The sequence below is a fragment of the Cynoglossus semilaevis genome, chromosome 9, assembly GCF_000523025.1.
Source record: "Cynoglossus semilaevis isolate Cse_v1.0 chromosome 9, Cse_v1.0, whole genome shotgun sequence".
Lineage (NCBI taxonomy): Eukaryota > Metazoa > Chordata > Actinopteri > Pleuronectiformes > Cynoglossidae > Cynoglossus > Cynoglossus semilaevis.
Genome location: NC_024315.1, coordinates 19,603,066 through 19,616,246, shown reverse-complemented (window position 1 = coordinate 19,616,246; position 13,181 = coordinate 19,603,066). Strand labels below are relative to the sequence as shown.

The 13,181-nt window shown below is 39.0% G+C and overlaps 1 protein-coding gene across 2 annotated transcripts in view; it reads right to left on the bottom strand.

Moving 5' to 3' along the window:
- Positions 1-1,560: 1,560 nt before the first annotated feature.
- The window catches only part of ppp1r12c (protein phosphatase 1, regulatory subunit 12C), a 25,635-nt gene continuing 14,014 nt past the window's right edge, over positions 1,561-13,181 (bottom strand). The window contains exons 13-20 of one of the 2 annotated variants that reach the window (XM_008317861.3): positions 12,748-12,871; positions 10,890-11,005; positions 9,253-9,305; positions 8,583-8,622; positions 8,360-8,464; positions 6,948-6,998; positions 4,543-4,593; positions 2,292-3,438 (exon numbers count right to left, since the gene is read on the bottom strand). In XM_008317861.3, the coding sequence (XP_008316083.1) occupies positions 3,352-3,438; positions 4,543-4,593; positions 6,948-6,998; positions 8,360-8,464; positions 8,583-8,622; positions 9,253-9,305; positions 10,890-11,005; positions 12,748-12,871 (627 nt within the window). In that variant the 3' untranslated portion in view covers positions 2,292-3,351. Of the gene's footprint in view, positions 3,439-4,542; positions 4,594-6,947; positions 6,999-8,359; positions 8,465-8,582; positions 8,623-9,252; positions 9,306-10,889; positions 11,006-12,747; positions 12,872-13,181 lie in introns of both variants that reach the window. The other variant, XM_025058523.1, reaches the window with a different exon arrangement.

The window sequence follows — 13,181 nt, the reverse complement described above, 5'->3', positions numbered from 1 at the left end:
AAATCCTGCAGTGCCAGACGTGTCTCCCTGCTTAAGCCAGTACATGTCCAGGCCTGTCTGAAGTTTGCTAGAGAGCATTTGGATGATCCAGAAGAGGATTGGGAGAATGTCATATGGTCAGATGAAACCAAAACAGAACGTTTTGGTAAAAACTCAACTTGTTGGAGGAGAAAGAATGCGAAAGAGTTGCATCCAAAGAACCCCATACCTACTGTAAAGCATGGGGGTGGAAACATCATTTGGGACTTTGGGGCTGTTTTTCTGCAAAGGGACCGGGACGACTGATCTGCGTGAAGTAAAGAATGAATGGCCATGCATCGTGAGATTCTAAGTGCAAACCCCCTTCCATCAGCAAGGGCACTGAAGATGAAATGTGGCTGGGGCTTTCAGCATGACAGTGATCCCAAACACACTGCCCGGGCAATGAAGGAATGCATTTCAAGGTCCTGCATCTGCATGCAGGAATGGGCCAAAATACCAGCAACAGAAAACTTTGTGAAGACTTACAGAAAACATTTCACCTTTGTCATTGCCAACAAAGGGTATATAACAAAGTATTGAGATGAACTTTTGTTATTGACCAAATACTTATTTTACTTTCCCAATTAATTCATTAAAAATCCTACAATGTGATTTTCTGGATTCTTTCCCCCCATTCTGTCTCTCATAGTTGAGGTGTACGTATGATGAAAATTACAGGCCTCTCTCATCTTTTAAAGTGGGAAAATTTGCACAATTGGTGGCTGACTAAATACTTTTTGCCCCACTGTAGCAGCCACTATTGTTTCCTAAAACCAGTAAAGACTGCACAGTCGACTTAAAATCAACCTGAGTTGATACATTTAAATTTAACTCAAAACAGAAGTTTAGTTTGGAGACAGTTTATTCAATATCTGTTCATTCTATGGCCTTATTATTTCAAACAGAAAATAACAGAACACTGGATGTTTGACATTGAGCAACATAGGAATAAAAAGTTGCAGAGAACATGCACTGGTCAGTGCTGACTGGATGTTTGACATTGAGCAACATAGAAATAAAAAGTTGCAGAGAACAGGCCTTTGGCCTCTCCATCTCCCATACACTGCTCAACACTTGTAACCTTATAAAAGGTTGTTGTTTATAGCTTTGTGTTTATTAGAATTAAGCTAAATCGGTTTGTTGTTTTAGATGCATTACACATTTAAATTTCTGAATTAGTTTGATTCCTTTAGTGATTCACTGTTTTTTGTGTTACCCATAATACTTTTACAGTAAGATTTAACCCCAAATTATGCTTTCATGTGTATCATTTTTCATAATCAACATCATTGTGGGTGAAGGTAATATTTACCCGAATAACGTAAAATTGATCATTGTAAAAAAATAATGATCAATAATAAAGATGTCAAACATTTTATCTTGGTTTGTCCAGATTTAAACAAAAAATTGATACTAAACTATGATTTTTGCAAAACAAATCTAAAAATATAATGTCTTCAAAACAGCCTTATAAAGCAGTCCCAAAACCTATATTCATGTATTTTAAAAAATACCACAAAAATGAATTATAAACCAAAATAACCAAAAAACAGGTACTGACATTTATTAAAAACAAAAAAAGCAATATTAGGCCCATTTATTTTGTGCAAAGTATATTATTTCCCTACCAAAACAGAACTTAAATTAACACTAGGCTTTTTTTTTTCTAAATAAATATTCAGTTAACTAAAAGCTAGCAGAGAAATTTGACATTTAGGGTCATATACCAGAAAAGAAAAAGAAAAGAAAACAAACTGATCATTTCTTGTTTTTTCCCCAAATGTATTAATATACTGAACAAACCCAAAAAAGTTTGGAAAAAATTACATACAAACCTAATTAGAAAGGCACGGCATTAACATACAGTTAACACATGTACGTTTTGTTTTTCATCTATGTCTACTACTGATATCAGGGCAGGACGATTATGGCAAAGTGAAATTACCACATACTTTTGAAGACAACTCAGAACAGTTCTAAACCAAAAGGAGATGAAGCAGTTTAGAGAGAAAACACTAAGAGACACGTGTAGAGTCCAAGATTGGCACAAGATGGATAAACTGATGGACAGCCCCTGTAAAAAATATCCATACTCAAATATACATTCAGAGAAGCAGGGACATGAACATGCAAGCTAGAAAACAAAAGCATTGACCCAAAACTCAACCTCAGAAACAATACTGACCTCACAGTTTGATGCAAAACTGGCTTTTTGGCACTTGGATGTCTTCCAAATACTGGTTCTAATCTACAATTGGCTTTTTTTTTTAAACCTAAATTACTAGAGTATGTTCAGTATAGTTATTGGGACTCAATTGGTCAGGTGTGTGCAGAATGATTTTTATTATTTTAATTTGGTTCACTTTCAAACTGCACTTCTGAAAGCTTACCAAGCTGCCTGAGAACATCACACAGTTGGAACAGCTTCTTGTTATGGAGGTATCACCCTAAACCAGCACTGACCATGACAGAAAAGCACATGATTTCGTGATGATTGGCCAGCACCAACAAGTAAATACCCACAAACCTCCATGATACAGATTATGAAGCACTAATCATCTGCACCTCTACATGTCTGCCAAGACATTTTACAACTATGTCTTTGTTTACCTCCATCTATTTGTTTCCATTCTTTGGTTCGCTTCCTCTCTTTGGTTCACTCCTTGCATTTTCACACTCTTAAGTGAACTGCACTCTGATCCAATTAAAGTCAACAAGACTCAAATGTTTTCAAATTGTTTGTTTGGTTCCAGTTCTCAGGTAAGCTTTTGTACCTGACCAAACCACACAGACTATCTAAGGATATGAACAATGGTTCATTCAAAGCATACCAAAGTGAACAACACCACTGTTCAAGCAAGTACACCGACACCCACGTCGAAATGAGGACCAAGCAACTGTGGTGTGAAATCGCACCTGAATACAACTCCTAACTCACTCTGCATGGCTCTTGAGTCTAACAGTATAGATTTCTTTCAATTTAAAAAAAAAAAAAAAAGAAAAAAATATACAACAATAAAAAAAGAATATAAAAGTTGAATGACTACAGAAACCCCCTTTCAGTGCACAAACAGATCAGTTCAGCTTGTTTGTGTTTTTCTTACAGTAGGTGTGAAAAAATCTTGTCACAAATGTTCAAAACAAATAGAGCATCCTGAAATCCTTAGGTTTGTTTTTTTTTCTTCAGTTCAAGCTGCAGGACTCTGGGGTTCCTGCAACAGTGTCCTGTTTCTCCTGGTTTGTGTCTTTTAAGTGGAACTGACTGGTAAAATCCTGTTAATACTTATAGTAAAAACGTTTCTTTTTTTTGTTTGTTTTTTTTTCCGTGGCTCATCTAGAGAGTTTACTGATTACCCTAATAAGGGCAGCATTCTCATCTTTTAGCCTCTGGTTGTCTGCTCTGAGGTCCCCCAGTACCTGAAAAAAAAAAGAAAAAAAATAGTTTGCATCGCCAAACTGGACTGTAGCAATGTGTATTTTACATTGCGGATGAAACATTGCAATTCTTTATATGCTATAATGCTTGTGTACTCAACTAAAAGAAACAAAATGGAGCCCATCAAAACTGTTCCTGTTTCTGCAGCAGTCAAATATAATCAAAATCTGAGGCTGCTACTTATATCCATCCATTACATTCTAAAAAACAACACCTCACAAATCTTCACAATTAGTAAGGAACTGAGTTACAATGATGCAGCTAATTTATTGATTTTTACAAGCTAACAAAGTTCATATCGCTAGAGACCAATGAATATTGAAGTTGAGAGCAGCTTGAGCCCCGTCATGTTGAATCGTGACTTGGTTATACAGGAGCTGTTAAAACTCTGTTTACATGTACTGTTGTGTTCAGTGTGACTGATAACAAAGACCCCCAACTTCCCTGTTTCTGTTTACCTCTGCTGCAGACAAGCACAAAGTGAAGGGAGTTGGCTCCGGAGCTAAAGTTAGCTTCAGACCTGGAGCAGCTCACTAAGTCTCCCCTGTACATTCCAATTATGGTCAGGGAGCTGAAGCAGGAAAGAGCTAACGTGTAAAGCCATGTTACAGGCACTGTTCAGAAAAAAGCCTTTATTTAATTAAAAGTGAAAAAAAAAACCTTTCTGTGTAACAATTTTCTGTGTAAATATCCCATGTTACAATGTGGCCTATATGTGTACAATTATATTTTTCTTTTGAAATTTAGTGGGCGCGGCTTACATTTAGGTGCGCTCAATAAGCCGGAAATTACGGTATAAGTAATATGTTACAAAGAAGAGTAACTATTGCCTTGCTGCGTATGCTTTATTATTGTCTGTGTGCCGGACTACACATGCTTGGCCAACGCTACGGCTGGTTGGCTTACGATATATTTCTAAAGCAGTTGTAGTTGCAAGAGGTAAAGTTTACCTTCACCTTCATAACTACTCCCCATTCTCTCCCTCAAATACTGTAGGAAGGACACATTTATCAGTGTACATGGGTTTTAAGTCACCAACTACTAACAGCAGTGAATAGAAATGAAGTGGGGAAAACTGTAAGAACCTTCAGCTCATCCTCCAGTTCCACTGCTTTCTTCTGGAGGGCCACCTTCTCCTGCAAACACATCAGTTTTCAACAGTTTCTCTCCAGACAGTTATGGCAAAATAAGAAGTACCGTATTTGAATTGTCGCTGTATGGCGCGATGCAGGATGACTCAGACGCATAGCTGTCGATTTTTTTTTTTTGTGGTCAAGAACTGTTTTTATTTCTCCTTTTTTATCGATAAAGGAAAGACACTCTCTCTCTGTCTCAGCACGAAACAGCGTCAAAAGAACAATACGGTGACCATTAGCGATGTGTCCTTCGCGAGTGAACGAATCTTTCATATGACTCATGACTCCCCAGTCATATGAAAGATTCGTGACTCGTAACTCCCGAGTCATGAAATATTTGTTCATATTGAACTCACGAATCACTCACTGCAAACTAATCACACTCTGCGAACTAATCACTCACTGCGAACAAATCACTCTCTGCGAACTAATCTTTCACTACGAACAAATTACTCTCTGCAAACTAATCTTTCATTGCAAACGAATCACTGTGAACTAATCTTTCGCTGTGAACGAATCATTCTCTGTGAACTAATCTTTCGCTGTGAACGAATCATTCTCTGTGAACTAATCTTTCGCTGTGAACGAATCATTCTCTGTGAACTAATCTTTCGCCGTGAACTAATCATCATAGTCATCACAGGGGGGCTAACTTCTTCTGGACAGGATTCATGTTCACATTTTGACCAGGGAAGACAGACGGCTTGAGAGAAGCATAAAATAAGCCATATTTGTCAACCTGGAAAAAACAACACTTAACAGAGGAGGTGGGCTGAGACACACCCTATCACCCACAAAGTATGTGTTACTTTTGAATGGAAGTTACTTGACATGGTCTATGGATGTACTGTACTTTTGCACTAACAAATATATTGATCATTTTATCAGGAAGCCATATTTTATCTCAGCGACATTGTGGCAAGTTTCCTCTTCTTTAAAAGTCTCCATAAGGTGATGTACCTATGAAGAAAGTAAGTCGTTTTTTTTATGTAGGGTCCTAACTCATCTTTATTAACATACATATTTCCATATTATCTGTTACAGATGAAGTTCCCAGCAGAGAGTGTTTGGCTGTATCATGCGAATGTTACTGCACATTGGATTCTTGTGGTCTGTTTCCAAAATGTTTGATTTCTGATGACTCAGTACTTCGACAGATTATTCTCTTTTGTTATGCGGACATTTATAAAAATGAAGTCTCGGCTGGAACAAATTAAGCAGGCTGTGCAAGACTCTGTAGAGTGACCATTAAGCATAGTAAAGGAGGTCCTTATGCAGCCTGTTTATTGATATGAAATATGACATTACTTTACTTGAGGTTGTGAACATGGCAGAGAGGTTCCTCGCTGTAATTGACCCAATGGGGAATGAGGTTGCCTACAACAGGAAGATTCTGCGGAACTGGCAGTTGTGTTATTATGTGGATAATGTACCAAAATCAAGCACATAATTACATTCATATTTCATTTACAGCACGCCGAAGAATTCCTTCTGAGTGGAAACATATCTGATGTGCAGACAACACCAGAAGTCAGAAGCACGTATTTACAGCGATTTCATATCTATAGTTCTATGTGCTATCAATCTAAATAGAGTCAGAAGCGCGTATTTATTAAGATCTGATGTGTATAATAATGTTGTACCACCCTGAACACAAATGTCAGATATGCCTATAAATTTGCGCTACGGGTAGGACAAAACTTCAGCTATAGCTATAGATTTCTGCTACCGGCCATTGTGCGCATGCGCAGTTGACTCACGGAGCAAAAAAAACTATAGGAAGGAGAAAACTTCAGAACACCTAGCCAGTTACGCCAATATCTGCCAACGGATCGTGGATACCTGGGCTAAGGTATCAGTCTCAAATGTCGTCCGAGCTTTCACGAAGGCCGGAATCATCACTGAACAACTGATTAACAGCAACGAGACTGACTGACGGATATTGACGAGAGGGATCCGGACATGCTTGATTGTTTCGCTTAATTGTTACGCTGGGACTGTTTTGTTTCTCTTCTGCCTTATGTGAGAAAATATTCCCGTTCGTTGATATACTGTATGAATGTTGCTTGGTCCACTTGAAACCTTATAATGCGGTGCAGCTTACGGTCCGAAAAATACGGTACTTGGTCCATCCCTGTACCTCCAAACCAGCACAACCAACAACCTGTGCAACTGCAGAGTTATTGTTGTTGTTGTTTTATTCCAGCTGTGTATGTCTCTAATGCTGGACATTTTATAGGAGAGTAGCTTTGTGTTCATTACTAATGAAAACTGGATAATATTTAAATTTAAGCTTCTTTAGCACAACACTTCTGAAAGAAAGGGGGGTTTGAAAAAAAAAAAAAAATACTCACAAATCTCTCCAGCTCCAGCAGTGCAGGGCGGTCTGTGCTATTTTCCTGGTTCTGTCACAAAAACAGGGATAAATAGCTGAATTATTTACATACACACATTGTATATACATATGATTAGTTTCATATTCATATATACACATCTAAACATACATACACACACGTACTGTATGCACGTTTCCGAGGGCATCGAGGGCAACTGGACGGATTAGAAGAAGATTAAATAAGAACAGACGGAGCCTCTGGGATGAGAACCCAAGAGGCTTCTTCAGTTCTAACTGAACTGAAACGGTCTGTTAGAACTGCCGAAGCCCCTTCATATACATCCATCCATACATACTTATTTATATACACTGTATATATACACTGCATTCCAAATTATTATGCACATATTTTTCTCCTGATTTTCCTAAATAGTTTATGGAAATGACAGGCCACACCATGAGTTTCTCTTCTTTAATGCCCATACCAGCCAATGATGCAGAGGCATCCCTTGCAGCATGATATTCCTTGGTGCATTGTCATGCATGAAGATGATTTTGTTACAGAGATTACGGTTCTTTCTGTAGCACGGAAAAAAAGTGGTCAGTCCGAAACTCCACATACTTTACAGAGGTCATTTTGGGACATGGTGGCCGTCCACCAACCATCCACCACTCCATGTGTGCTCTGAATCAGCTACTAATCTCTTAATAGTACGATGATGACGCTTAAGTTTTTCGTGAAACATCTAAGGTTTGACCTGCTGATGCTTCTAATTTAATTTACAACAATAAAATGTTTTGAAACTTCTGTTGTGTGTAATCATTTAGAACAGTGCATTTTAAGTTTTTATTTTAGAAAAAAAATACTGTCGTCATTGGGAGGTTTGTTCAGTCACATTCAACTTGTACTCTAATAGTTGATCACTTGAAAATTGATGACTGTCATTTACATCAACTATTCAGGAAAATCAGAGAAAAATAGCATTTGTCTAATAATTTGGAACACGGTGTAAATAATAAAACAAATATAGCAACAGATAACCAGTCAAATAGGCAAATTGTTTGACACATCTCCATGAGGTGCTAGTTGAGTTCTTGGGATTTCTGGGAATTCACCTGAAGATATTGATACTCTACTACTAGTTAGTGTTAGGAAGTGCAAAGCAAGGAAAAAGGAAGTGCAAAATGCAGGAATTGTACTGGAAGAATGAAACAAACTTTAAGATTTATTTCTGCAACTTGAAAACGGAAATGTTAATGCCAGTAATGCCGGTTTACATCTTTCGTGTTTGTGAATGTGTTGTATGTGATGTTTAGGTTTCCAGTTGCTCTCTATTGTAACTTAAACTGTTATTTTTCGACACACAAGACGCAGACGACCTAAACCTGTTTTTACACTAGAGTTCCGAGGCAGTGGTAAATTTGCCGAACCTGTCGCAGTCTCTCTAGCTCCACTTTGTTCTGGCTGAGCAGCAGCTCCATCTCCTCCAGCTTCTCCTTCAGAATCAGGTTCTCCTGCAGCACCTTGAAATACAGCTGCCGGAAACCACACACTCATGAACATGCCTGGTCTCTGCACAATCTGGTACATCTAAAACGACACCCGTTAGCACTCACATCACTTTTGCAGTGAGATTTAACAAGGACAACTTACAGTTCTGTAGTCGGCTGATAAGAATTCCAGTTCATTCTCACTGCAGGAGAAAATAAGAGATCAAGTTGAAAGTTGAAAACACAGAAGCACAGTTCTTTTGAGCGTCTTGCTTTTTAGAGTGAGTGAAAAAGGTATTCAAGTCAATCGATACTCATTTTATAATATTGATATAACAATAATAATTTGTACTATATTGACCCTATATTTGGGAAACTGTTGTGTTGGCAGCAGATATGCTGTTAACAGGTTGCCTCTAGCAAGCGACAAGCATGTGGTTTCTCTGGGACACGAACCCAAGACTGTCTGCTCTCTGTTTCCGAGGCAGGCGCACTAACCGCTAAACTATGGAGCCAACAAAATAAAAATAATTTAATTTAAATTTAAATAACAAGCGCAGGCGCACTAACCGCTAAACTATGGAACCAACAAAATAAAAATAATTTAAATCAGCTGAGTACCAAGTGCAGAACCTGGATGCTGCTCTACGGAATTTTGACAGACACAGGGTTTTAGGCATTTTGGACATTTTGTGAACACTAAGCAGAACCATGAGTGGAACTTGCTGGAATATTTATTTTAGTTGTATTTTATGTTCACACCTGACTTAATTACAGCTTCACCTACAAACTAAATTACATGTGAACCAAAAAAAAAAAAAAGAAAGACTCACCAAGATGTGCTAATACTGTTTGTCTCGTCCAGATAACTGTCCTCCTCCTCATTCTGGAAAAAACAAAACTAAGGTGCTCAGGAGATCTCATAATAATAAGTAATAATAATAATAAAGGATTACCGTAATTTCCGGACTATTGAACACACCTGAATGTAAGCCGCACCCACCAAATTTAAAAAGAAAAGAATAATTGTACATATACATATATATACATGTTTTTCTATAAGCCGCAGGTGTCCATGTCCAAAAAAAATTTACTATATAGATCCCATATTTGGGAAATTTTTGTGTTGCCTGTTAAGAGGCTGCCCCCAGCAAGCGGTGGATTCTCCCAGGACTCTCTGCTCTCTGCTTCTGAGGCAGGCGTGTTAACCGCTACACTATCAAACCGACTTATACAGAATGATTTCTTTTTTTCAGTTTTAATTAAATAAATGTTTTTTTCCAAACAGTGCCTGTAACACGGCTGGTTACCCGTTAGCTCTTTACTGCTTCGGCACCCCGACCGTAGCTAGAATGCACATGGGAGACTTAGTGATCTGCTCCAGGGCCGCAGCTAACATCAGCTCTGGGGCTAACTCCCTTTCACTTTGTGCTTGTCCACAGCAGAGGTGAACAGAAACAGGGAAGATGGGGTCTTTATTATCAGCCACACCGGTCACAACAGAACCTAAACAGTTTTTTAACCGCTCCTGTTTACCAACTCACGCGTCAACATAACAGGGCTGAAACTGCTCTTAACTTTCACTACCGTTCTCTCTTGTGCGCCCCACGCACATACACTATATTACCAAAAGTATTGGCTCACCTGCCTTGACTCATACTATGAACTGAAGTGCCCTCCCATTCCTACCCCAGAGTTCAATATGATGTCGGTCCGCCTTTTGCAGCTATTACAGCTTCAACTCTTCTGGGAAGACTGTCCACAAGGTTGAGGAGAGTGTTTATAGGAATTTTTGACCATTCTTCCAAAAGCACATTGGTGAGGTCACACACTGATGTTGGTGGAGAAGGCCCGGGCTCTCAGTCTCCGCTCTAATTCATCCCAAAGGTGTTCTATCGGGTTCGGGTCAGGACTCTGTGCAGGCCAGTCAAGTTCATCCACACCAGACTCTGTCATCCATGTCTTTATGGACCTTGCTTTGTGCACTGGTGCAGGGGCTTGGCCCCTTTGTTCCCGTGAAAGGAACTTTGCATGCCTTCGGATATCAAAACATTTTGGACAATTCCAAAAAAGCTGTAATAAGTGGCTGCAAAAGGTGGACTGACATCATATTGAACTCTGGGTTAGGAATGGGATGGCACTTCAGTTCATAGTAGGAGTCAAGGCAGGTGAGTGAATACTTTTGGTAATATTGTGTATATACGCACACAGACAATCACAGACAGACTTACACTACTAGTATAACACGCCTGCCAAGTCATCAATCGCTAGTGGTATGAAATTCATTAGCCCGTAAAAATCCATAGATTAGCCGCATCATTGTTTAAGCTGCAGGGTTCAGAGTGTGAGAAAAAAGTAGCGGCTTTATAGACCCTCAAAGTATTGTAATACTTAAATACACACACGTGTGTGCACGCGCACGCAACTGTCTGTGTACGTGTGCATGTCCGTGTATGTATGTGTTCCTCACTTCTCCTCCAGGCTGAACGATGCCGGTGGAGCGTCTCTCCTTCCTCCCTCTCCTCTTGTCCTTCACAGCCAGACGTTTCTCTGTCTCCGGCTCTGTCTGTTTCAAAACATCAGTGTCTGAAACAGAAAAACAAAACATAACATTTGGGAAAAAAGATTCGCTCTAGTAAATATTTCATGATTCCACAATTGTCCATCCTTGTTCCTTTTACAATTTAATTGATCCATTTAGCAGATGTTTTTTTTTTTTATCCAAAGTGACTTTCAGAGGAGGACCAACATTATCAAGCTTGTGGTTCCTCTGGGAACCAAACCCTCTGCTTCCGAGGCAGGCGCTACACTATGGAACCACCTTTTACACTAACTTTTGCCCTTTAAGATTCCAGAATAATAATAATCATATTAATAACAACTGAGTCCCTTATTCGTCCCACAATGAGGAAATCACAATGGGGAAGTCTTCGCACCGGACACAGGCTGCCACAGGAGGCGCTGTTAAGTATGTGATGGCAACCCACAGACTGCCACACAGAAGGAGCCAATAGGAAGGAAGGAACTCTTCCAAACGGAGGCTTGAGCTAAATTGTCTTTTCAAGGGTCGGTTATATACAACTATTCCTACTATTCCAATAATAAAAAGTAGAACAAAGACTTAGATCTTTTAGGAACAAGATGATAATAATTACTTTAAAAAAGAAGGGCAAGCAGAAAGAGAAGAATCAGGTGAAGAAAGTAAGAAAGCGGACTTGAGTCTCGAGGTCACATTTCATTATGTGCAGTGGTGTGCTGTGTCACAATGACAAGTAATTCCCCCCCCCCCCCCCCAATTCTTTCAAAACAGAAAAAGAGAATAAGACTAAAAAAAAAGAGGAAGAACAAAAACAAAAGTAAAACTTTGTCTGGCAGTTTGTTTCTGACACAGACTTTTATCCATAACTTTTCCGTAAGTATTTGTCAGATCAGTTTCTACACTTAACCCGGGGAAATACAGGAAACAGTCTTATCTCAAAACAGCATCACGACATGTCAGGACCTGAAATCCATTTTGCCCGTTGCTGCTGCTGCTCTCATTTTTGTCAGACATTTCAGGTTAACCTGAAGACGTTGGTAAGCTAATCGTATCAACTAAGATGTGAACAAGTCTGATGAGAAAATGCTCAGTCATTGTCAAATAAATCAAGGGTGGAGCCTCGGTAAGAGAATCACACAAGCTCACCAGTGGCTGTGGCTGTGTGTGTGTGTGTGTGTGTGTGTGTGTGTGTGTACATGGTCTACAGCGTCAGATGAACCACACCTTACAGAACCTAGCAGAGGTGCTGTGTGAAAACTCATTTCCCCTCAGATGCACTTAAGAAAAGAAGAAAAAAAAGGTGCATTTTTACAACGTTTTGTTTTACAGTAAAAAGAAGTGGATCTGGGTAGAACCTGTCTGAGCTTTGGACTGATTTTATATTTTAAAATATGTCAGGACAGCATCACAGAGAGGAGAACCAAACACCAGTAACTCTGACTTTTGAATCCTAGCCTTATGAAGCTGGGGGTTAAAAAAAAAGTTTTTATTTTCTAAAATGTCCAATAAAAACGTGACTCAGTGTTGGTTATTGTAGATGTTGATTTTTAAACTTTCTCATTTAAGAGCAAACTATTAAGCTACTCAGTGGAAAGAGGTTTTTAATTTGTTTATTTTGATTATTATAAATTGTTAATGTTTTAAAATAAAGAGTTCTAATTAACTTGCCTTTATTTTTCTTATTTTGTGTTGTGTTTTTTTTTTTTTTTTTTCTATTTGTGGGCACCGCTGACTTTCAGACTTCACTGAAATTGCTCAATCGCTTCTGCGAAGTGCCAACTTCACTCACCCCGTTCTGCAGGCGTGACCGTGACGATGGGGCTGACGAGCTGGATGTTTCGAGTAAGTGGAGGTTGATCTGCAGATCTGGCCACAGCCTTCTCCGCTTCTTTCAGGTCTGTCAGAGTTACACCCTATACACACACACACACAAAAACAGAGCACAGATCAAACATGGACCCTGCATGCTTGTTGTTTTGCAAAAGAAAAATAAATAAATAAAAGACGCAACATTTTACATGTTGCAGTATGATGCAAAGAACAACTCGGCAAATACTTTGACACACTATATATATATATACACTGCCTGGCCAAAAAAAAAAAGTCGCCACCTGGATTTAGCTAAGCAAATAGGTAGGAGCCTCCTATTGGATAATTACTGCATGTGCGATTATCTTTCAGCTGGAAACAAGTTATTTAACCCCAACTGGTGCAATGAGTTGC